Source organism: Argiope bruennichi, chromosome 9, assembly GCF_947563725.1.
Source record: "Argiope bruennichi chromosome 9, qqArgBrue1.1, whole genome shotgun sequence".
Classification (NCBI taxonomy): Eukaryota; Metazoa; Arthropoda; class Arachnida; order Araneae; family Araneidae; genus Argiope; species Argiope bruennichi.
In genome coordinates, this window is record NC_079159.1 from 129,693,943 (window position 1) to 129,720,490 (window position 26,548).

Here is a 26,548-nt window from a genome sequence, read left to right on the forward strand (position 1 = left end):
CACAACAGATAGCAGAAGGCGTAGGGGAGTGGAAACGTAAAGGGAGTAAAGATCCCTGGGTACCTCGGGATTGGGACACCCGTACTCACCTATAGTAGGTGAGCCCCTGAGGGGGTAATCCATACATGACCCGTTTGTCCTAAAACCGAGACTCAATGTAACCCCAAGGTTCAATGATATCTTTTAGATGATGGTTGGTTGGTTAGTTTGGGTTTTTTGGCACAAGGGCCATTCTTGGCCATACTGCGCCATGCTTATGGTAAATCTAGAGCTTTGTTGATGATTGGAACTTCGTATGAAATTAAGTATGCTTATGTGTAAACTAATATAAAATAGCTAAAACAGATTAAGACGAAATATGACATCTTTTTTTAAAAGTAATAATAAAAATGGAAATTGTTGAAGTTAAATATATGGTAAAAGGTGTATAGCAATTAAAAATTTAAAAATATTTGGATGATAATTCTCTCCCAGCAATTCTGGGAGAGTAGCATTTGATAGATGAAAAAAATGGTGGCGATAAGATTCAAAAGCTGGGCATTCAATCAAAATATGACCAACTGTCAATTCGGTGTGACATGAGGAACACACAGGTGCCCTTTCTCCGAAAAGCAGGTGTTTGTGGGTAATCCGAGTATGTCCAATACGTAGGCGAGACAATTTTACATCAGCCCTACGCATCGATAAAACGGGCCATGCGTCAATAACAGGTTTAACAGATTGCAATTTATTCTGTGTCTGCATATTCCATGTCTCTTGCCACAGAGTAAAAATCCAATTGGTAATAGATTTCTTTACATCACTGTATGGTATTCTGTGATGTAAGAGAGAAGACGCAGTTTTTGCAGCATGATCCGCCTGCTCATTGCCAGCAATTCCCATATGACTGGGAATCCAGCAAAATAGAATATTAAAACCTCTATTTTGAAGAGTTTTCAAAAGTCCCAAGATTTCTACTACAACTGGATGTGTATGAGGATTAAATTGAGAGAGGATTTCCAAAGAACTCATGCTATCTGTATATATACAAAACTGTCTCTCGGGTGAGGATGATATATTCATCAGAGCATGAGAAATCGCCACTAATTCGTCTGACAAAACTGAAAAGGATGTATTGAGACGGAAACTGTTTATGTCGGAATCAAAAATTCCGCAACCAACATGCTCGGTTGCCTTTGAACCGTCAGTGAAGACAGGCACAAAGGAAGGATACTGACTGCGATGAGCCCAAAAAATTTGTTGAAAAATCACTGGAGCAGTTGTATCTTTTATGAAACCACTAAAAGGATTTAAAAAGGAAAAAATTGGGAATATCCCAAGGTGGAAAAGTTTGGAAATCAACAGTCTGGATTTCAGGAAACTGCAAATTCAAATTTTGAAGTATGCTTTTCACTCTCTCAGAAAAGGGAAGAATGTTAGAAGGACGAGCATCATAAATTCTGCGGAGAGTAGCAGGAAGAGTCGTATTTGCCACAGGATGTTGTGGAAGAGACAGCGTTCGAAAATGATATTGCAGGGAGAGTGTTTTCCTTCGCAGCTCCAAAGGCAACTGATGACAAATGACAAAGACTCTCCACTGGCGATGTGCGGAAAGCTCCCGAACAAATCCGCAGAGCAGAGTGATGCACGGTATCTAGTCGACGCAGAACAGTAGATCTGGCTGAGCCATATACGAAACACCCGTAGTCAATCCGAGATAAAATGACAGCCTGGTATATACGAAGTAAGGAGGTACGATCGGCACCCCAGGAAGTGCGAGAAAGTACCTTGAGGATATTGAGTGATCTCTCACACTTCTTCCGAAGGTATAAAATATGCGGAAGGAAAGTGAGCTTTTTATCAAAATATACACCCAAAAACCGCACTTCATCAACAACTGGAATCAGGCCATTACGTATATAGATTGAAGGATCAGGGTGAAGGTTTCGTTTTCTACAAAAATGCATACATTTACTCTTTTCGGCAGAAAGAGTGTGTCCATTTTTCTCGCACCACTTGTTCAATTTATTAACTGCATTTTGCAGTTGAAGTTCAATTAAACGCATATCACTACCTTCACAAGAGATATGCAGATCGTCAACGTATAAATTTCCCTGCACAGATGGTGGTAAATGATTAAGTATGTCACTAAAATGGATGATAAAAAGCGTAACACTGAGGACGCTCCCTTGTGGAACACCCTCCTCTTGAATAAAATAATTGGAGTAAAAATTGCCGACACGAACTCGGAAAGTTCGAGAAGTTAGAAAATTTCGAATAAAAATTGGAAGATTTCCCCTAAAACCCAAGTTAAAAAGTTTCTGAAGAATTCCATATCGCCATGTACGGTCATACGCCTTTTCTATATCAAAGAAAATGGAGACAAGATGGTTTCTACGTACAAAAGCATTGCGGATGTAGGTTTCCAGTTGGACGATATTATCAATTGGGGAGCGCCCCTTACGGAAACCACTCTGTAAGAGCGGAATACATGTCACTTTCTCCAATTCAAAGATTAAACGGGCGTTGACCATACGTTCAAGTGTCTTACAGAGAACACTCGTTAAAGCGATAGGCCTGTAGTGCAGAGGATTTTCTGGGTCCTTTCCCGGTTTCAGAACGGGAATCACAAAAGCCTCTTGCCACTGATATGGGAAAGTCTGCTCTTTCCAGATTCTATTAAACAGATACAAGAGACTGGAGAGCGATGATACACTCAAGTGGCGAAGCATACTATAGGTTATTCCATCTGGACCGGGACTAGTATCATGAGCTTGTGACAATGCCCTTCTTAATTCGGTCATCTGGAAATCGCAATTGTACGGACGAAGCTTCCGAGCTTGGAAATTCAAAGTCATCTGTTCCGCGCGATTCTTAATTGCCACGAAATCAGGGCAATAAGATTTCGCAGCGGAAACTTGTGCGAAAGTCTGTCCGAGAATATCAGCGATATCTAATGGAGAAGAATATGTTGTACTACCGGATTTCAGGATAGGAAGTGAAAACTCCTGATAAACTCCATTTGCAGCTTTTACCTTATTCCATAGTTGTTTGCTTGGAGTGCGATATGTAATTGAGGAAATATATCTTATCCAGCACTCCCTCTGGCTACGTCGTCGAATACGGCGAGCAACGGCTCTGGCTCGTTTAAATGCGACAAGGTTTTCCGTCGTCGGGTACCTTCTGAAGGTGTTCCATAATTTCTTCTGCTGTTTGCGGCTGTCGTGACATGCTTTATTCCACCAAGGTCTTCGAAATTTTCGTAAACCTGGTGAACTTTTAGGAATGGATTTATTAGCGGCGCTAATCAAGACATCAATGATATTTTGCACCGTTTCCGAAATGTCTGTGGTACTGACCATTGCTTGGGTAATATCTGCCAATTTTGTATATACGGACCAGTCTGCTTGCTCGAAAAGGAAATGTTGTGGAGGACGAGTTCCACTATTTCTATCGACTTGGGAAATAATTAAAGGGAAATGATCACTACCATAAAGATCATCTCCGACTTTAAATTTCAGTAATGGCAATAACTCAGGAGAGCAAATGGCCAGATCGATGCTATGGAATGTACGTGTTGGCTCGTGGAAGTATGTTTTTTCTCCGTTATTCAGTAGGCAGAGACAGTTATTAGCAATAAATTGCTCAATCTGTCTCCCTCGAGAGTTCGTATTTTCTGAGCCCCAGAAGGTGCTATGTGCATTGAAATCGCCTATTAATAAATACGGTTTAGGAAGCTGGTCTACTATTTTGTTAAGTTCTTGCTGACTTATGACATCATGTGGTGGCAAGTAGATGCAGCAGACTGTAACCAGTGTTCGGGTGTGAACTTGCACAGCCACAGCCTGCAGGGAAGTATGTAATGGGAGAGGTGTGCTCGGATACAGATTTGATGTTAGAATACAGACTCCTCCTGAACTACGAGATCCAGAGTCTGCATCTTTCCGAACGCAATTATAGCCACGCAGTTTTAATGGTATATTTGGCTTCAAGAAAGTTTCTTGGAAGCCAAAGCAAAAGGGATGAAATGTGTTGATAATTGACTTGATGTCTTGTAGTTTAGTTCTAAGACCACGACAATTCCAAGAAAGGAAGGTACCCATTAAGAAAGCGGTTTTGAAGAAGAAGCTTTAGAAGCATTTGTTTGAGTTGCTTCATATTCGCAACTCATCTCCAAATCATCCTCATCACCAGAAGGGTGTAATTTAATATCAGGGCTTTTTGGCATGCCAAATATGGACGTTAAGTCCTTATGGACATTACCTTGCGTCGCAAGCCCGAAAGCGACGGAATTTTTTAATGTTGATTTTTTAAATTTTGTAGTAACATCTTGTAATGAATGGCCGCGTTTTGCAAGCTTCAGTGTCAGCGATTTCTGAGGTTTTTTCTTTGATTTCTTTTTTAAAACTGTAGGAGTTTCAGGGGTACTACTGATGGAATTTTCGGTATCTGAATGAGAGACTTTACTTGGCTGCTTGGTTTTAGTGGTGTTTTTAATACAGTTTGTGCAAGAACAGTTTGCACAAAATGATCTTTGTACAATAGAAGCATATGTTTTGTCAGAAGTAGGATTTTGAGCTACAACCCTACGCCTAGCTTCAGGGTAGGATAAACCTTCTTTGATTTTGAGAGTTACAATCTGTTTTTCAAGTTGCCAACGTGAACAGGATCGAGAGTACGACGTGTGATCGCCACCGCAGTTCACACACTTTTCAGTTGCGGCACACTGCTGGCTATCATGATCCTTTCCTGCGCATCGGGCACAAGTAAGTGTCCCGCGGCAGTTTGCCTTTGAATGGCCAAAGCGCTGGCAGTTGAAGCATCTGAGGGGGTTAGGGATATACGGTCTTACGGGTAATTTGATGTATCCTGCATAGATATGCTCTGGTAGCTTTGGAGATTTAAAAGTTAGGATATGATGTTTAGTTTCAATAATTTCTCCATCACGCCTGATGGTAATTCGGCGGACATGTACAACTCCTTGTGATTTGAGTTCATCTGTTATATAGTCAATAGAGAGATTCAGAATTTCTCCGCAGGTGATAACGCCTTTAGAGGTATTTAATGATGCATGGGGACTGACACTGATTCGGATAGTTGCAAGTGCTTTCAATTTTTGTATATTCTGGGCTTGCTTTCGAGAATTGACTTCTACTAACAAGTCACCAGATCGCATCTTTTTAATTGATGTTACTTCACCAACAGTTGCGGTGATGGCCTTCTGCACTAAGAATGGCGATACCGTTTCAAATGTTTCGTTGTTTTCTGATAAACGTTTAACTATAAAGAAACTGTCAAAATGATTTTCATAATTTGAAGCAATTGGTACAATGCGACGCCCACTGAAGGGACCACGTTTGGAGGAGCCCATACGATATGATAAAAGATTCAGGTCCGACGGCACCGCCCACCACGGAGCCCAACAAGGGAAGGCAATTACCGGCTCTGGTCATTCCCAGCCTCGGCATCCACCCTAATGCTAATCGGTACCTATACGCTGGGAGTTACCCCCGGGGACAGTGACCACCCTTAACGCCAAGCCCAAGGAGTAACCCCTTCGCTTGATCCCTAGCAAACTAACCACTCAGGTGGCTAGCGACCAGCCGATTGATGCACAGGGGACCACAGTACACCACCCGTCTGTCAAATGGGTTGCCACGCACGGCCAACACGTGGGGTTTTGGCTGTCCATGAGAAGCAAGAAGCAAACAGAGCGGCGACAGCTTCTCATGGAGAGCTCCCTCGCTTGACGTCGAGGGAAGGAAAAGATACAGAAGACAGCAGCAGGTCTAGGAGAGAATAAACAGAAAGGGAGTAGAGATCCCTGGGTACCTCGGGATTGGGACACCCGTACTCACCTATAGTAGGTGAGCCCCTGAGGGGATCTTTTAGATGAATCATTCGACTAAAAAATTAACGAAAAATAAAGCTGTAAAATGTATTCTATTTGGGAAAAAAATAACGCGCTTCCCTCTTTAAATGAAGTATCCACATATTACATCAAAATGGAATGTTCATACAATTATATTAATCTTTAAATGCGGTGGAGAGGCAATTGACAAGCTCACTGTCATGAGCACCACTCATAGATCACACCTACTTTCTAATTGTACTGAGCCCTTTATAATTAAGACGATTATAATGAAAAGATAGCAAAGAAGGGTCTCTTTTAATTAGACAGGTGGACAGAATATCATTCTTGAACCTTGGTGATTTGTGACGGATACTGGGAAACCTTCAACATATTTAAATCCATCTTATTCGTATTTCCATAAAAATTAAGAGGGAAAAAATTACATATGATGCTACGAAAAGCTCCCGAATTGCTGATTATTTTTTTATCATGAATTAATTCCCATTTCAGGAAGAGATTTTGATAATTCCACAGAGTAAATGCATTTCTTTATATAATCATGAAACAGCTATAAGTATTTCCGCATAAATATTCAAATTTTAACCGAGTGCTTTAGAAAAGAGAAACAATAGGACAATGTTTAGTTTAAGAGTTTACTATTTCATTTTTTAAATATCGAAAAAGAATGGATCTGTTAAAAAAATGTTTTAATATTTTATTTTATTTTTAATTTGAAGAGATAATAAGATTTAAACCAAAAATCCAAAATTTCGGAGCACGAAACATGCAAAATTTGATTCGCTTGTGTTCAAACTATTATCTCTTAAGTGCACCAATGACAACGTGCACATAGGAAAAAAAATTCATTTAGTATCTGTACAGTCCTTAGGTGTATAAGCGTGGTAATTAATGAAATGTATTGCTGTAAACACTTCATATATTAAGAATATTTAAAAAACTTATTCAAAATAAAGAAGCAAAATTGCATTTGACATTTAAGTTTACATCCAACTTATTACGTTAATCCTTATTTTCAACTGATAACCAATTTTATAAGGATATGCGCCATCTTTGAAAACGTATAAAAGATTATATATTAACGAAACTTTTTTTCGGAAGTTCTTTTTTTCAGAGCGTATTTTTAAAAGAAAGAAATAAGAATGTGCTAATAAATATCTGCAGATGCCATATTATTCTTCGAGAAAGCTTGCAATCAATATTATAAAGTGTTAGGTGATGACTGAATGTATCATCTTTGATTATTCAATTTGCAACCGATTTTTATTGTAAATTTCTCTTTATTGGAATATGTCCGAAAAAAATGTTCATCAGACGCACATTTTTTGTATGTTATAAAAGTTTTGCCGCCCGTCTGAATTTGTGATGAAATCTGCACCAATGCCAGCAAGCTCCGCAAATTCGAACTCTATGAACTCGATAGCAAGCATTTTAAAAACAACGTTCTCATCCATTTGATGGTGTTACTACTTCAAAGGAAAAGGGGACAAAAAAAAACCAAGAGCATTAGTATTTTATCGCGTGACAGCGACGTCATGAGAATTGCTCACACTGAGCTATTTTTTCTGCGTGTTTATCCTCCATCACGTGATATTTACATATGAAGCTCCCTCTGGCGGCTGAGTGGGATTCCAATAAAGACAATAAACGTGGATGTAAACACATGTCCACCGCTCTTTTTCACTTTCATCTATTACTTAACGATGAAGGAACAAAGAGCGAGAATTCGCAGACAGCGTGGTTCCTCGACATCCAATGAAAAATGCCGTGCCGATTTCCAGGCAGGCAGCTGTTGGCAATGTTTTTTTTTCTTTCTACCGTATCTTCAGACAGACACGCGCACAGACAGATAAGTCTATTTCGGGCTTGTTGCGGATGACAAATATCGAAAATGTCCTCTCCCTCGCACTCTGAGTTCCAGATTTTTTTTCTTTTTCGTTTTGCTCTTTGTGAGCACAGCTTTTCATTAACTACGATTCTACTTTGATGCCTCAACTCTTTTTACATAAGATGGAGTCGACACCACAGAATATTTTCCCCCCTTGAAAAATAGTTTTGTTTGCAATAATGAACAACAGCTCCTTCGCCCTTATCAAAGTCATCAAACTGATAAAGAAGCGTTTTAATGGATTTTTTTAAGCAATGGGTTATAGATGATTATCCGAATTGTCCATTAACCGATTCTTTATTTACCTAAAAAATTCAATTAATTCGTTCTGGATACCAAATATTAAAATAAAATTCACACAATTTCTTACAACGCTTATTCATTTATAATAAATAAATGCACACTCATGTATTTTCATCAGCCATCACCCCCTAGCCCGCCACATTCACGTTTGAGTATCAGAAGCTCTTTCAATCTCTGGCTACATTTTAAGTATTATCAATCTTTTTATGTACTGGAATATGTACCTAGTCTAGAAGTGCTGCTGCCAATAATACTTAAAATGTGATTTTCAAGGATTAATTAACTAAAGTTATAATATAAAATTTCGTGCACACTGGAAAAATGCTTAGTTAAAAGGTAAAAGTAGTAGTGGTGAATTCTAGAAGTAAACAGTGAACCATTAACTTTAAAAAAAAAGGAAACAGTGACAAATACAATAAAATGCTTCAAAAAATATTAGCAAAAACTCCAACTGATCTGCGAGAAAAGTATGGAATGGAAATGGAAGCTGGGATTAAGGCATCATCCGTAATGGTGCAGATAAAAAAAAGTGGGAATATTCTTAAATTCCGTCCAGCGTGTTGGATATGCAGTCTAATGGATCATGAATTTCAAACTGCCTTTTCAATTATTTATTCTCTAAAGTTATTTCAAACTATATGCACTGCATACATTAAATTTGCATTGGCTGTAAATTATTATGCCATCGCGGCATCTTCCATCTATATGATCCTTTGCTTGCTATACAAGTCAAGCAAAACTTGCATCAAATGCAAATGCTCAACAGTGCCATCTGTTAGAATAAATTTGCAACATAGCTTTACAGGTAGACGATTGTATAATAAATTATGTTCGCCATTGCCTTTATTCTAAAAGTACACACTATCTAGCACCTTTAAAAGGTGAAAGATTATGACTAATATCAGTTGCATTTCTGTTACATGTGTGCACGTTATTCACAGAAAAGAATTGTTAAAAAGCGATTATTCTCTATATGCAGGAAATGTTTTGTTCTCTCGCCTAACATCTCGTATGTATGATGAAAAAACACCGCATTCCTTAAGCTTCTCGTTTTTCTTAAAAATATCTTTCTAATTAAATTTCGTCGAAGTTCACAGCTAAATTTCTTTACTGTTCACTTCGAGTTATCATCGAGAATAATTCATATGTGATCATCCAGGAACCGCTAGCAAAGCAATAAACAAAATACATTGATTTATTTCCAACATCCACACGAGAGCCAGCTCAAACTCACTGATCAAAACCGTCTCCTCACCTGTGTTGATGGCGTTGTGTTTCATGACCCTTCCTCCGACGATACCCTCCGGATGCTCGGCGGTGGCGAGTACGAAGATGAGCTTGTCCTTCTGGAGCAGTCGGCGGTAAACCTTCGGGAGTTTGCGCCAGACGCCGCACACCTGCGGAGAACACAGAAATGAAAGCTGTGCAGGGCAAGAAATGCATCCAATCACTAAAAATGTCTTTTATAAAAAAACTTTCACAAATGGCATTTTAAAACACCTCGCTTAATGAGCGTATTTCGTTCCAGAATCTTACTCTTAATATGCGAAAAGCATTATTAAGTTAAAAGAATTATTTTTTTCTGTATAAAAATCTATATAAAATAGGAAAATTCCATAAAATTCAAAATAATGCATTTTTTTATTTATAATATATGCTTTTGCTTTGCCAAAAATTTGTCCAAGGTCATTTGTTACGCTTCAAGATGTGGGGAAAATGAGACATACTATTATCCTTAAATGAATTCGTAACACGAAAGCTGCTGACTCTTCAGGGGGATGCTTCTCCAGATAAAATGCAACAATCTTTCCTGTTTTCAGCATATCACCTATTTTTGGGAATGCTTTGAGGCTGTTCCTTTCTTGCCCTCCGAGGCTTTTTTGATGTGACTCAAGAGTGCAGCTGTAAAATTCTCCAGACAATGTTCATCCGCTAGCTCATCGATGTCGTTGCGATCCAGATCTACCCCACAACTTCGGCCAGAAACACAACCTCGTTCGGTAAAAGTTTCTACAAGTATCTTTACTCGACAGTGCTATTCGCTAAAGCTTCTTCCATGCTTTATAAAAGAAAGATGAGGTTCTCTTCAAACAAGTGCTCAACAATCTGATCCAGTATGTGATGTCGCCATTCGTTTTGTAAAACGGCACTTGCTAAGACAGTCACTTTTTTTACGTTTTATTTTGCTTGCTAGGCGAGTTTCACTGTATCATATATCAAAGTACGCTTACAAAAGTCGTTTTATGTTCTAAAGGAGTAGGATATATTAAAATCAAATTTTCACAAGCTTACGTATGGCTGAACATTAAATGTATTAAAACCTTTCATTAAATGACATACATTTAGGAAAAGACCGACGAAATTTTTGGAGAAGAGAAATATATATCCTGCAATCGAAGAATTTCATCATAAAATACACAATTTGAAAAGTATTGTTTCAATTCAACATAAAAACTCCACGGTACGCTTTGCTTTGTAATGTACAATTTCAATGGAAGTGTGAAATAAAAAAAACTCCAAAGAAAGCCTTTAAAAATTCCTGGAGAGGTCATGAGCATTGAATGGTACGATTATCTCCAGAAAGGTGGCTGTTAGCAAGTGTGAAAATATGTTATTCGAACGACCAGCAGGGTGTTGATTCCTTGGGTGCACAGAAGATTCGACTTCAAAACTTCAGAAATTGCAAAGATTTTCCGGAAATTTAATAATAAAATACAGAGTTAATTTAAAATAAAGAAATTATGTTTTGAGATTTCTCGGCAGCATTAAAAAATAATAATAATAATAATAAAGACACTGTACTATCAGACACTCACTTTGGATCCCTGGGAATGGTGGGGTGCAGGTGGGATTTCATGCTCTTCCAAAATGTTTCCTTCTTCATTGGTAAAACGAATAGAGATGGGTCGAGGAATTCTGAAACATAAGAAAGAAATTATTGAACATTCTCTAATCTAAGAATGGATTGCGGGCTTATAAATTATTGATGGAGAATAAGTAGGAAGAGACAGGATTGGGAAGCTATAAATTTCTGGCCCTAGTTTTGTTTCTCTGGAATTTGATGAATTTAGTTTTCTCAGGATGTATATCATATGAACATTTAAGCAATTTTTCTTACTTTAATTTGTTAGATTAGATTTTGACAAAGCAATTAATATGTATCATAATATTTTATGATTATAAAATTGCCAATGGCTATGTTAAAACGAATTAGCTGTCAAAAAAGAGAACTGTTAAAACGAATTAGAAACACATAATATAGACAACCACAATGCTTTGTTCATATAGCTGTAAGAATCTTAAAGAATAAAATTGATAAATTGGCATTTTTCACAATGCTGAAAAACCGATTGCTGTGCCAACTTACAGAATAGACAAGAATTCTCAAAAAAAAAAAAAGTATAGTGATAGGCTAAATAGCTTATTGCCGTCAACAAAACTGCCGAGTCAGCGATGCCGCCACCAAATGCAAGCTAATATGGCTCTGGTGCAGTTTTCGGAGAAAGTTATTCAAAACCGAATAGTTGACCAGGATGACATTTGCGAGGTTTCTAAATAGACCGCTGACAGGCTGAAGTATTCATCAACATAACAAAAGTTTCCGACGGAATAGGTATAGAAGATTTGATATATAAAATAATAAAAATGAAAACTCCAACGCATTTTCATGTCTGAAAGATAGAATATTCATGGTAAGAGTAGCAAACGCATTATTCGGACGCACAGAGCTATGGAAACGGGCGCAATTTAGATGTCAAAATTAATTAGCATGCGTTTTGAGTTATTTATAAATGATATCTGCCAGATTCAGAGCCTTTTATTTATTTCTTACATTACAATAAACGTCGACATTTTTCAAGCAGTTGTAGTAATATCTTACCAACAGCGAAAGTATTTTGAAAATCTGTAGTATGGTGCGAGGAGGCCGTTACCCTCGACAAGAGATTAACACATGCATAGAAACTCTAATTATTCTTTGGCTAATTCTATTTATTCTCTGATGAGCAAAAACTCCGTTACAAAGGGTTAAACCTATACCGTACAAGCTTCCATGTTAGGCCTCCTCATAGAGCAGTATTTCTGTCTGAGAAAGCATTGTAGCTAGAATCAATTTCAAAAAACTGGAAACGCTGCAAAATGTCATTGCAAGGCAAATTTCATGGTTTATCAGAAATCAAAATATTCTGAAAGACATTTAGTTTTCTTCCGTTAGAAAAATTTTACAAATCAATAGCAATCAAATACCAACAAAAATGCAATAAATATATCAATAAAAATTAAATACCAGCGTGCATCAAATGCCCACTTAAGACATGAGGAACAACTGCGATCGATGTAAGTCTTTTGCATTTTTACACAATTAAACAAATAGCCTCTGCCATTGTCAGTCGGACAGAGAAGACAATCCAACAATAAATTATACAAGACAGGAATTTAATTAATGATAACAGATATAAAAAGTTGCATATCTACAACCATTTTTTTTCCTTTTTATTTAATATTTTAGTATAATTTCATTCTCACAATTTTCACAGTTATATAAATTGTTTTAGACAGAAAAAAAAACTATCTGAAATGTTTCTTATTAAGATATGATGTATTTATTCTATTTATTTCATCTATTGCAGTTAGAAAGAGAAAATGAAAAGCTCTCTGTGCCTAAATTCTCTCAAGCCCTTCTTTCGTTAGCGATAAAACTGATATTCAACAAGCAGCTGTTTTCTTGCTTTGTTGAGAGAACGCTGATTTGGCAGTTAAGTCTCGGAATCAAAACTTTGCTGCTTTGAGACGAACTCTATCGAAGACTTTCAGACATAATGCATTTATTGCATGTCTAAAATCTACCTGCTAATATGAAGCGGAAGTTTGAGTTGGGGTGTTGATTTCGGTGTCATCCTCGTCATCTGACCCCAATTCAAAATGACAAGGTCCAACGTTTAGTCTAATTAACTAACACTAGGATTGAGATTCCCAGCTATTTTACATCTCAGAAGACGCAATTACTTTTACGTGTACCTCTTCTCACTTCTTAGATGAGAGCTAGATTTAGTCTCATTCGTTATCAAGAGGTCTTTTAATAGTGTGGCATATTGCAACCGAGAGCGGTCACTTTTGTTGGGTGCAAAAAGGTTTGATCAGATACGAATGCCAAAACAGTTCACTGTAACTGGCAACGAGGCCACACAAAGTATAAGATGCTTTATAGAAAAGATTTATATCTTCTGAATGAATTGACTTCTGATCTCAGACTGTACTCCGATTTTGAGACAGAAGTATTTCGACGTGCGTGGCACATCTTTCCGGGAAAATGCCCGATGCTAACTTCGAATGGATCTAATAACTGCGTTACAAATGCTCGGAACAGGTGAGCTGAACTCAAAGCACACTGAGATAATTTTTGAGCAAATAAACAAACATACGATTTTAAAAATCTATTTCAAACGATTTGCTTTGATGAGTTATTATTGAATTTACATTCAAAATAGTGAATTGAATACTGACTTTCAGAATTAGAATTCCCGGAAAAACATTCATTAGAGAACAGAAAATTTCAAAGATAGGAAATACAAACGCTAACGAAACAAACTACTACAATTCAAGTCACCACTTTTAATTTACACCCAATCATAACTATATTTGCCGATTACTGTCAAACAGGTTCCGGGAAGCAAATGAAGGTCGTGTCCATGGCTCGAAGGCAGTGCTAATTTGCAAAATTCATTCACCAAGTCAAAGCCGCCGGCCGCAAGACTTCAATGATAACGCGGACAAGATGGGTCGCTTGCCGCGCAGTGTCCAGAGTTAATTGGGCGCCCGGCAGACGCCTCTGAGGAAGGGTGCACCTAATCTCGTTCGATCTACAATCAAAATGCCAGACGCGTGCCTCACCTTCGGACGGGAAAGACTCAAACGCAAGCTTGTTTCAAAAGTCCAGTCTGGCAGCCGATGGATGGAAAACTGTGAATGAACAAGAAGTATAAAGAGATCGGCAGGCAGGACGCATCAATTTATAACCATCTCGCTAGTAAATTGTCAAAGAAGACTAAAAGTCACTTTAGATTTTTTTTCATACATGATTAAGTATTTATATGCTGTGGAACACAGAAATTTTGTTCTACTTAGAGCGGGAGGAGGAGGGGACATTTGGACAGTGATTAGATCATTTTTTTATATAAATTAAAACTAAATTTTATTTTTTATTTTATTATTAGTATTGAGATTCATGTATGAGCGCGTATGTAAATGTTAAAGAAGAATGAGAGGACGCATGAAAGAGTTATATTAAGACACTAACATAAAATTCCCTTCTAGATTAGATGGTATACAAAGGCAACGATTCAGGTTTAAAATCAGACTTTTTAACCAAGTCAAAATCAAATAACTATAAGGTCTCGGAGATGCAGGACCGAAGAATCCATGTCTCCGTCTAAATATAGTCATTACTGGCGAAACCAAAAGTGAAGGCATTTGATTCTCAATCAATTCGAGTTTGATGGAATGCCATGGAGAAACAGCGAAGCCACAGTTGTTGTTGTTGTTGTCTATGGTATTTAGTGGCGCAAGGGCCATAGCGAAGCCACAGTAGAACGGTGATCCGAAGTCCGCTGTTCATGAAGCATAGACTACATCATCAGAAGGTCAACTTGTCTACAGCAGCATTCCCTCTACTTAGAACTTCTTAACGTAGAACATTTAAACCAACGAGCAGCTCAGAAATGATTTAAAAAAAAAATGTATTATTATCGCTTGCTTTGCGAGTAGGAAAAGTGTTTCTAAGATCCTAAACTCAGAAAATCGATTTTTTAAAAAAAAATGCTTAGTTAACTATCAATAAAAAAAATCACATTGAATAGGCATTCAGTATTTTAAATGGAAGAAAGTAAACCAAGAGGATATTTGACTATTTCTGTATTCATGTATTGAATAATTGAAATCCTTGTATCATTATCATTATGCTCAAAGTTGCATATACCTGATTGTAACAGCATAGCCTTACATAAAGAAAAAAAAATACTACAAATAAAAAATATTTTCAATATTAGTATTTATTAAAGGCTGATATTTAGAGGCAACATTTGAGTAAACGTTTTCAGCTTGAAATATTCAAAGAGATCTTGGAACAACTGAGAGAAATTCCGAATTCTCTAAAGTAAATAATTCCTTTCGTAAAGAGAACGGATAATCGAGATGCGCTCACCCTCTGTAGTGTATGGAGTAGTGGAGATCCCTCTTGGTGTAGACCAGGTAACCGCTGGCGGCGCCGCCTACGGGAACGGGGGGAACCAAGATTTGACCGGTCAAAAGAACTGTGAACTCTGAATGAAAAAGAAATTAAAAATTACAAATCAAAATACCTATTTTTCTTTAAGTTATATTAAAATCTTCGGAGACCGCACACTCTGTAGCGTCATTACATTAAATATCGATTATTGAAATGCCTTTACCACTGTTAATAAGAATAAATAATTTCTAAAAAGAAAAAAAAATAAACAATGACTTAAAAAAAAACAAGAAATATACTGATGTGGTATCATAGTTACATAACAACAAAATGACGACAACCCGCGCATTTCTTCATGCCAAATGCGCAGTGGAGTGTAAAATCAAATTCGCGAGGCGCAGTTGTCTTCTTTCAAACATGCATTGACATCCTTGAAGATAGAAAAATTATTTAACAAGATAAAACGCGTCTGTACCAATTAAAGACAATTTTGTTTAAAAATACCTTATGCAAAAAACACATTATGCAGCAAACACATTTTAGGTTGTTACATAATAATAATATACATGAAGAGATTTGCATCCCTTTTAATTCGTTACTTCTCGGAAAACGTAACAATTTGGGCATTTAACACTCTCAATGACAAATAAGGCATTGATCAGAAAACCAATCAATTCAAATATACCCCAAAAATATGTATATTTTTAACAGTATTCAAGAGAATGGCTATATTTCTGAAATTATTCTATTCGCAACAACGCTTATTCATAAAGATGACTGACCAAAATGTTAACTGTTCCTTACTTATTAGGCAAGGTGTTCACAAGTTATAAAGCAATTTCTTCAATGATGAAAATGTTTCTGACATAATGCGATTTCTTTTTCCCAAGAAAGATCATCAACACAGAAAGTCAATCAGCGCTGTTGGAAGTGCCCCATTTCTTCGCCAGACACTGAATCCATCTTTCGGCGACGCTAATAGAATATTCATCAAATAGAAAGCGAAGAAAGAAGAGGGCAGCCCGAGGGCTCCTCATTCATGCTTGGAAGGCGCCGCCGATTCGGGTCATCCTTGCAGTCTCCCATCCGCGCGTGCCTCGAATGCGGGAAAGGTCCGAAATTGAGGGGTGGGAGTTATCGACGAGTCGTGAAATATCGACTGACTGGCCACCGGCCTCCAAAGTGGACAGAATCTCAGGGACAGAACGAAGTCAAGGTTTCTCCAGAAATATTTGCAGACTTCGTGTCAGCAGACGAAATCGTAGAAGCCACTGTATAAATATTAGACAGGATGGTCACAAAATCACTTACAAAAAATTATTGTAAAAACCTAATATAATGACATATAGTTGTTTGGATATATAGTAAAGATATATTTTTTTTAAATCGAAGTATCTTTAGCGGTAAATTTCTTTGTGAGTACTCTTGGTAGCTGGAAGAATATCAAAACGGAATTCCAATTCTTGCCAAGAATTATCCAACGTTTTGACTGTTATACTAAAAACAGCATCTATAATCCTAACTTTACATATATCAATATCTGGCGTTGCAAATAATTTGTACTGTATGTAACTTTAAAAGTGGCATTGAACAGTAATGGCGGATTTAAACTTAAAGAACAGATTGAGCTTTTTCGTATATTGACGCCATTTCAATGGTATTTGAATAGCAAATTTCTATAAAATTACGCAGTAAAACTTAACATAATACTTAAAAATATACCGATTTTTACTGCAGCAGCTGTGAAGTTATTATGACCGCTTAAAGATCGATTTTGAGAATTTATATCAGGATTTAAAAATTCCCAGTTTTGATGTCTGAAATAAATATTCGAAATCATACACTAAGTTTCGAAATGTTCTGACTTATTTCTATAAAATCCATGGTGCTCATAAAAAAATTCAAAAGAAGAACCATCTTAGGAAAACAATTTGGGGCGTATCAAGGTGGAGACGCCCACTCTACAAAGATCCAGACAATCGTTGGTCAATAAAACATGGAACGGGGGAGGGAGTGAAAACAAAATACCTAAAGGAATTGTTTCACTTCAAAAGGTGAGAGGAGAATTTATTGTTGAGCGTAGGTTTCGATCACAAAGGTGGATATGCGATTTGCATCTGCACATGGTACTTAATTCCTGTCAGACTTGCAAAAGGCAAACATCGTAAAGGCCAACGAAAATTTTCACTCCAAAACTAAATCATAAAACAGCATCATCCGTGCTTAAAGACGCATCTTCCAAAGTGTTATTCAGAATGTACAATCGTAAATTTTCTGAAAAGAATAAAAAAAATTAACGAAAGTTTAAGTTATCCAATCAATTTGTTAAAATTATAGAAGGTGGAGACCTTGAGGTGTTGTTGCCCTCAAATAAATGGAAGGCCAAGCACCTGCAAGCACCAAGAACCTAGCTCTAATGCATTGCTTAGCGCAATCAAGATTGCATCAAGGTCTTGTGCAGATAATAGAAGTTCGTTTATTATTTGTTTGATGATATCCCATAATTCCTGTAGCAGTTATGTTGTTAAATGCAATTTATTATAGCATTACAGTTAATATATCACAATAATCAGTGCACTAAGGAACAGGAAAAAGTAATAATAACAAAACAAAAAAAAGCAACGTTTCAATGATTTTGTAATAAAGAACTTCATTTCAAAAATAATTTTGGGAAAAATGCAACTGATCGCATCATAGCTACAGGTAAACAGATTTCTTAATTGCGTGCCCAGCCGAAAATGCTAAGTGATACGGAAAGGAAACATCGATATTGTCGTCATTATATAAAAATGTGGGATATAAAAGATCACACTTACACCTATTCGATATTTTGATGTAACAGCTGGAAACTCAACCAATACATGGCATTTGTTTTTGATCTGGAACTTGAATTTAATCTAATATATACGATTTCAAAGCACATATAGCCTATCTGTACAAGGGCTATGCATCAATAAAACTTTCTATTTTGGTAAATTTGAAAAATTACACATTGATACAAAAAAACAGATGTCACGAACGTCAGGTTTTATGGGGCGTGCAAGGGTAAAGAGACTGACCACGGTAACAAAATATTAGCGAGTTTTATTCACTTTTCTTTATTCACTCATTCATTCATTCATTGCATTACTGCCACGCTTGGAATCACGAGGCCTTGAAAACTTAAGCCAAAATAAATAAGAAAATCGTCTTCATGCAAAATTCGTTTTTTTAAATTTGAATAAAGATTTTTTTTAAAAAATTCTTTCCCTTTCATCATTCAAATTAAGGGAATTCGGTAATATTAATGCCTTATTTCAGTCATGTTTTTCACAAACATATATTCTCATCTCTTCGCCTTTTGTTATAAAACAAAAGTCAATTAGAACAATCCTAATGCAGTTGGGACATATTTTTTGAAAAAATTGGCAACCAATCTTTATTTTCAACATCGCAGGGTCAAAATCTGTACAGCAAAATCCAAGTATATAATTTGCAACTTTTAATCGCTTTAATTTTATATACTGTTCTTTTCTACAGACGCAAGCGCCATCTGTTGATTTTAAAAAAATACATATGTTGGTACACAGCCCTCGCAACACTCTGAAGTGATTCGAAAAGGAATAGAGAAGAAAGCGAAAGAGGCGCGTCAAAGTTTAATGCATTAAAGAGTCGTTTATCACTTGTTTTTATTGCCTGCAGGTATCTGTCAGTGTGTCTCTGGATGTTGGCTATTAACGCCATTTTCAAACGAAATAATACGGTGCCGTGTTTTTGGAGGTCGCAGAGTTTTGTATCTCGCCATCAGCACCAAAATGCCAATGCCATGCAGGTCTGCCAACGACTGATTTGAGATGGAGCCAAGATCCCATCCAACGCTGCCCTCCTCTTCACCAGGTGTCGTGTCTGCGGGAAGCCTCACAAATACGACAGGAGCACTGAACTCTTTTTCTTCGGTAAGGGAGCTAGGGGAGGTGGTCAGGGAAAAAAGGAATGAGAAATGGCTGGACGAATCGAATAAGCGACCGAAACAGTCTATGAAATTCTACCAAATAATCCAGTTAATATTTTCCAAATAGATTCTTGAACATCTTTTAATAAACTTTTCCCATAATGCTGTTATATAACTATGGCTTAGAAAAAAAAATGCTTATTAACAATTGATTAAAACCCGCTTCTCTTGCTTTCTTAAATAGAGAGGTAGTATTCATTTTTAAATTCACAGTTAATTTTTTAGTCCATTTCTGAATCTTCCCATAGTAATATTCGCTCCACATGTAGAGATGTGGAGGTCCTTATTTCTCGTGAATATTAACTGTCAATAAATCAAAGAACTTCAACAGCAGTCTTTCCAGGCTCCAAAATACCAAATTTTTGGATTTTTGTTCCTCTACATAAAACTGTCAGTAATTCGAAAACGATTTTTAGCGACATGGAAACGTAATGAACGTAATATGTTGCATTAAGGATATAATCATTTTAAGAATATATTTTCAACCTAGATAAGGATACTTGACCGCATCTTAAAAATAATAACTTCCTTTTATTCTTTCGTGATCCATTTTAATGAAAAATGACAACGATTTGTTGGTCAAAATTCAAGATCATAGCCAAAATTCTACAATGGATTCTCCAAAAAGCAAATTATTTTCAGATGTAGTTTCGATTTGTAAATAACATTAGCGTATACATATTAATTAAATGAGAAAGCCCAATGCATTGCATTGTAAGAATGCACCGTTCTCGTCTCAATTTCAAAAGATGCAAGTCTTAAACTTTTGTTACCTATAAAGTGATTCTGTAACATTCATGCTAATAATGTTATACAGCCTTTCAATTCAATGTAATAGTTTCATTTTATAACATATTTGAATGTATTGAAATGCACTTAGTTCAGAATGTGAGCATTCTGGATCTAGAAAATATTTTTGTCAAAAGAAATCTGAGCTGGAATTGACAAGGGACGCAAACTATCATTGTAAATAAAGCGTTTAAAATCATTTTTTTAAATCTTCGTAAAATACTAGGTGAAATGAAAGATTGAGATTAAAAAAAAAGATTTTAAAACAAAAGAAACAATAAATTATAGTTATACCAAGATACAAGGATAAGACTTAGTGTTTATTACATTATGGTCATCACTAACTGGATAAGCCAATGAATTCCACATCAATTGCAATGCTAAGAGCAAAAAATTAGTTGTATTGCTTACTGAGTTGAAATGAGATAGCATAACTTTTTTGAATTCGCTTTTTTTAAAGACATCAACCCTACTTGCGGACAAAAAAAACTGGTTTAAATTTAAAATCTTTTGATATTAATCAAATTGTGACACATCAAGTTAAAATTCCCGATTAAAGTTGTTTTCCAACAATGGAGAGCAGGAGTGGAATAACCATTTGGCGACAGAAAAAGCAGGGTTCTTACTATCTCAAAGCGAAAGAGTGACAGAGACTTTATTGTATTATGGAAAGAGAACTTTATGTGTTGTGTGACGTCAATCCCCCGTGACGTCAACACGTTTAACGAGTGTTCCTTCCGTTCACAGAAGAGAAGGTGAGTTCTCTTTCAAATTTGCATTTAATCCAAAGTGTTCAGCTCTCACTATGAAAATAGAGTCAATAAAACAGATATTTACCCATTTAGATTTTAATTTATCGTGTGTAGCTAAATAGATTATTTTTAATGCTTCCTTCTTTAAATCGAGCTGAAGAGAGTATTATATATACTTTGGCGACCAGCTTATTCGCCCAAATTTTTCAGAATTATTATGAAACGCATATTATATATATATATATATATATATATATATATATATATATATATATATATATATATATATAAATTTCACGTCATTTGATAAGACTGAAATCATGAATTTGACTGAAGAAATCATTATTATTATTAAATAGCTAAGCATTAAATTAAGTTCAGCTTTAAAAACTTTCAATGTCCGTAACGCATTTGTTTACATTTGACTGTTGCCATTCGAAAATATGTATGCGGTTTCTGCATTATACATACGTTATGATATAGATTCTCCAATTAATAGTTGATATCGGTATGTGCTGTTCTTTGATTCGAAATGAATAAATGACTCGTAAGTTTCTATGCCAGAGAAACACAACAATTTCTTTTTTAAAAAATGATTACCTGAAAAAAAGTGAGGTAGAATGTTTATGAATTCCACTAAAAGACGGGACAAATAGCCGATTGATTGCACATTTGACTCAGCGACTGCGATAACTCGGTGGTGGAATCCGAGTAGAAAGTGCTATCGCTCGAGATTCAGTCGAAGATTGTCGCGCATGAAGATCAAATACGGACGAAGCTCCTTTTAAAAATCTCTTGCCGCAGATATAGAGAATGAATGCTAATACATCGTGAAAATGTGAAGAGAGATCGTTATAGTGAACGACATCTGAACAAAGTCCTGTTTTCAGGCTATCCGTGCATGGCCTTATAATAGGACTAGAGATTGCAATACCGGTATACCAGGATACCGAATACCGGTATTTTGAGCCATTTGTACAATTTTGTAATACCGGTATTCACAAGTTTAAATACCGGTTTTTCGGTATTTACTAAAAAAAATTTTAATTGTCTCTACTATGTTCAGGTTGTTGTTGTTGTTGTTGTTTATGGTATTTAGTGACGCAAGGGCCATATTTGGCCATGCTGCGCCAAGCAAATGGTAAAAAATAAAAGTAGAAGTAAAACATTAATACATGGTTTTTTTATACATTAGTTAAAATATAAAAGCAGATAGAAATAAAAGCATGTATAGTATAATAATGCAATACTATAAGATAGATTTGTTTGAATGAATGTTAGATGAATGATATGAAACTAATGACCAAAAAGATAAAACTATTGTTCACAAGATCAAATGCAAATATAAAAGTTAATAGATTTTAAAAACTTAAAAATGTTCGGGTGGTATCTCTCGCCCACCAAGTCCTGCAAGGTTAATGACGATGTTTTAAAAAACTGAACACGATTTTGATTAAAAGCGGGACATTCAATTAAAATATGACTTACAGTAAAATCCTTATGGCATGTTGGGCAATTTGGCGCCGCCTCACCAAAAATGAGATGTCGGTGTGTATAACGCGTATGACCTATACGGAGACGAGTCAATTTCACATCAGTCTCGCGTGTTGGGAGAACAGACCACAATCCAATAGTTGGTTTGATGGAATGCAGTTTATTTTGTGTTCGCAGGTCCCACGTTAATTGCCAAGTAGCGAAAATGTGTTTCGCGAAGAACTTTTTGATATCACAATAAGGAAGTCCCTGAGACAAAAGGTTCGTTGCTGATTTTGCTGCTGAATCTGCCATTTCGTTTCCAGAAATGCCAATGTGACTAGGGATCCAGCAAAAATTGACTGTAAAATCCTTCTTTTGCAAGAGATGCAAAGTGAATAGAATTTGTATAACTATCGGGTGCATCCGATTATGATAATGAGATAGTGCTTCCAACGCACTCATGCTATCTGTATAAATAATGAATTTTCTATGAGGAGAGAGTAAAATTTTCTGTACAGCACAGAAAATACCCATCAACTCAGCCGTAAATACTGAACAACAATTATGAAGACGGTAGCTGAGTGTATCATATGGAAATACGATTCCACAACCAACATGGTCATCTGATTTTGATCCATCCGTGAAAATTGGTATAAATGAAGAGAACCGATTGCGATGGTAGAGATAAAGCTGCTGGAAAATAATCGGAGCTGTTGATAATTTATCAAATCCAAGAAAGGGATTTAAATAGGAAAATTGTGGAGTGTCCCAGGGCGGAAAGCATAGAATATCAGCTGATTTAATAATGATATTATCAAGGTTCGAGCCATGCATAAGACTTTTGGCTCGCTCACAGAACGGGGGGATATGATATGGACGGGCATCATATAATCTGCGCAGGCCAACTGGAAGTATAATTTCAGATACGGGATGTCCTGGTTGAGATATAGTTCGAAAATGATAGAAAACGGACAATTTTTTACGTCTTAAGTTGAGGGGTAATTGGTGACAAATAACGTAAAGGCTTTCAACTGGAGAAGTGCGAAATGCTCCTGAGCAGATTCGCAAAGCAGAGTGGTGCACAGTATCCAGTCGCCGCAAAATGGAATCTCGAGCAGAACCATATACCATACACCCATAATCTATGAGGGAAAGTATGATTGCTTCATATATACGGAGTAAGGAGGTTCGATCGGCCCCCCAAGATGTTCTAGAGAGTACCTTCAAAATATTTAAGGCCTTCTCGCACTTCTTTCGCAGTTGAAGGACATGCGGAAGGAAAGTGAGTCTGCGATCGAAAATCACTCCCAAAAACCGTATTTCATCCACAACTGGAATAGGTATATTTTGTATGTGAATAACAGGATCTAAATGCATAGTTCTCTTCCGGCAAAAGTGTACGCATCTACTCTTATCCGGAGAAATTGTATGCCCGTTATTGTTGCACCAAACTACCAGTTTATTAACAGCATTTTGTAGCTGTCGCTCAATGAGACTCATATTGCTTCCTTGACATGATATCTGCAAGTCATCAACATATAGGCTTCCATGAACAGATTGTGGCAAATGATTCAAAATTTGGCTTAGATGAACTATAAAAAGCGTGACACTAAGGACACTTCCCTGTGGAACACCCTCAGCTTGGATAAAAGCATCAGAATAGAAATTTGCAACACGAACTCGAAACGTACGATAGGATAAAAATTTAGATAAAAATATAGGCAAATGTCCTCTAAAACCATATTTATGAAGAGTAGAAAGTATGCCATAGCGCCATGCATGGTCGTATGCCTTTTCGATATCAAAGAAAATAGAGACTAGGTGATTTCTCCTTACAAATGCGTTGCGTATTTGGGTTTCCAAAAGAATGAGGTTGTCAAAAGTAGAACGCCCTCGACGGAAACCGCTTTGCAACGGAGAAAGGATTCTTTGTTTCTCTAATTCATAGATGAGGCGGGCATTCACCATGCGCTCTAGAGTTTTGCACACGCAACTGGTTAAAGCAATTGGCCTGTAGTGCAGAGGGTTTTCGGGAGTTTTGCCAGGTTTTAGAATTGGAATTACAATAGCTTCGTGCCATTGTGAAGGGTACTTCTGCTCAGTCCATATTCTGTTAAATAATATCAACAGATTGGAAAGGGAAATGGTATTCAAATGGCGAAGCATGTTATATGTGATTCCATCTGGCCCTGGACTGGTATCATGGACTTGAGACAAGGCCGTTTCTAGCTCAAACATCTGAAATTCAGAGTTATATGGGAAAGTATTCTTGTCGTGGAACCGCAAGGGCAAACGTTCCGCACGTTTCTTAATTGTCAGAAAATCAGGGTTGTAAGATTCAATTGCGGAAACTTGTTCAAAAGCTTTGCCGAGAATATTAGCTATGTCTAATGGGGCAGAATACGTTACATTTCCAATTTTTAATACAGGAAAATACGATTCCCGATAAATCCCATTTGCGGCATTGACTTTTTTCCACATAATCTTACTGGAAATACAGGGTGTGATAGAGGAAACAAAGGACTTCCAAGATTCCCTCTGACTACGGCGACGAATGCGTCGAGCATAGGCTTTGGCACGTTTAAAGGCAAGAAGGTTTTCTGTCGTTGGATACCTCCTGAAAATGTTCCAACACTTTTTCTGTTTTTTATAACTGTCGCGACATGCGTCATTCCACCACGGTTTACGAAATCGTCGTAGACGTGGTGAACTTTTTGGGATACTTCTATTAGCGGCGTTCATTATAACATCGGTGACATGTTGTAAAGCTTCGGAAATGTCTACACCACTAACCATGTCCTCAGTGATAACTGCCAATTGTGAGAATGCATCCCAATCTGCCCGATTGAATAGAAAATGTGGAGTACGGAGAACAGAATCTCCTCTGTCAATATGGGAAACAATAATAGGGAAGTGGTCACTATTATATAATTCATCACAAACTTGGAAGTTTATCAAAGGCAGAAGTTCAGGAGAACATATGGCTAGATCTAGATTATGAAAGCTACGTGTAGGTTCATGGAAATATGTTTTTTCCTCATTATTGAGCAGGCAGAGACAGTTATTGGAAATAAATTGTTCGATCTGCCGCCCACGAGAGTTTGTACAATCAGAACCCCACAACGTGCTATGTCCGTTGAAGTCACCAAATAAAATGAAAGGCGAAGGAAGCTGGTCCACTAGGTCATCAAGATCATGTTGACGAATAACATCATGAGGCGGTAAGTAAATTGAGCAGACTGTGACCAATGTTCGTACGCGAACTTGCACAGCCACAGCCTGCAGAGAAGTATCTAATTTGAGAGAAGTGCTCGGATATAAATTTGAAGTAAACATACAGACACCACCAGAAGTTCGAGATCCTGTGTCTGTATCTTTCCGAATACAGTTATAGCCTCGAATTTTGATAGGGATGTTGGGTGTCAAGAAAGTTTCTTGAACACCGAAGCAGATGGGATGAAAATTGTTTAAAATAGACTTGATGTCAGAAATTTTAGATCTAATGCCGCGACAATTCCAAGAGAGGAAAGTACCCATTAAGGAAGCCTTTTAATAAGAGAAGTTCTAGGAACAATATTTGGAGGTTGCGCAGCATCGCAACTCATTTCAAATTCATCCTACTCAGATGGGTGGAGTGAGATTATTTCAGGATTTTTCGGTGCGCCACCAAAAATGGTCGTTAAGTCTTTATGAGCAACACCTTTGTTCGCAAGTCCAAGAGCTACAGTACTGCGTAAAGATGTTTTTTTGAGTTTTGTAGAAAAATCCTTAGGGACCAGGCCACGTTTGGAGAGCCTTAGCTTCAGAGCTTTATTTGATTTTGGTTTTGGTTTATTTACGACAGCTTTACTCTCTTCAGGAGTACTAGTCAAAGATACCTCAGTGTCAGAATCAGAAATCTTTTCCTGGGTTTTTGCTTTAATGACTGTTTTTGTGCAGTTTGGGCAACTACAGTTCTTACAAAAATTCTTTTGCACAACGGATGCATAGCTCACACCAGGTTTCGGTGTTGATGCCAAAATTTTCCGTCTGGCTTCAGGATAAGATATGTTCTCTTTAAATTTAAGACTTGTAATTTGCTTTTCTAGAGTCCAGCGTTCACATGACTTAGAGTATGAGGCATGACAACCACTGCAATTTACGCACTTTTCTTGCGCCTTGCACTGCTGGCTGTCGTGGCCTTTCTCAGCACAGCGTGCGCAAGTGAGTGTTCCACGACAGTTAATTTTGGAATGTCCAAAACGTTGACACTGAAAGCATCTTAAAGGATTAGGTA

The 26,548-nt window shown here is 37.0% G+C and overlaps 1 protein-coding gene across 5 annotated transcripts in view; it reads right to left on the reverse strand.

Annotated features, from left to right (window-relative positions):
• LOC129985332 (chordin-like) overlaps window positions 1–26,548 on the reverse strand; it is a 203,516-nt gene that overhangs the window by 39,240 nt on the left and 137,728 nt on the right. For all 5 annotated transcript variants that reach the window (XM_056095319.1, XM_056095317.1, XM_056095318.1 and 2 more), the window contains 3 exons: window positions 15,241–15,358; window positions 10,859–10,958; window positions 9,298–9,439 (listed from right to left, as the gene is read on the reverse strand). In XM_056095319.1, coding sequence (XP_055951294.1) covers window positions 9,298–9,439; window positions 10,859–10,958; window positions 15,241–15,358 — 360 coding nt within the window. The remainder of the gene's footprint in view (window positions 1–9,297; window positions 9,440–10,858; window positions 10,959–15,240; window positions 15,359–26,548) is intronic.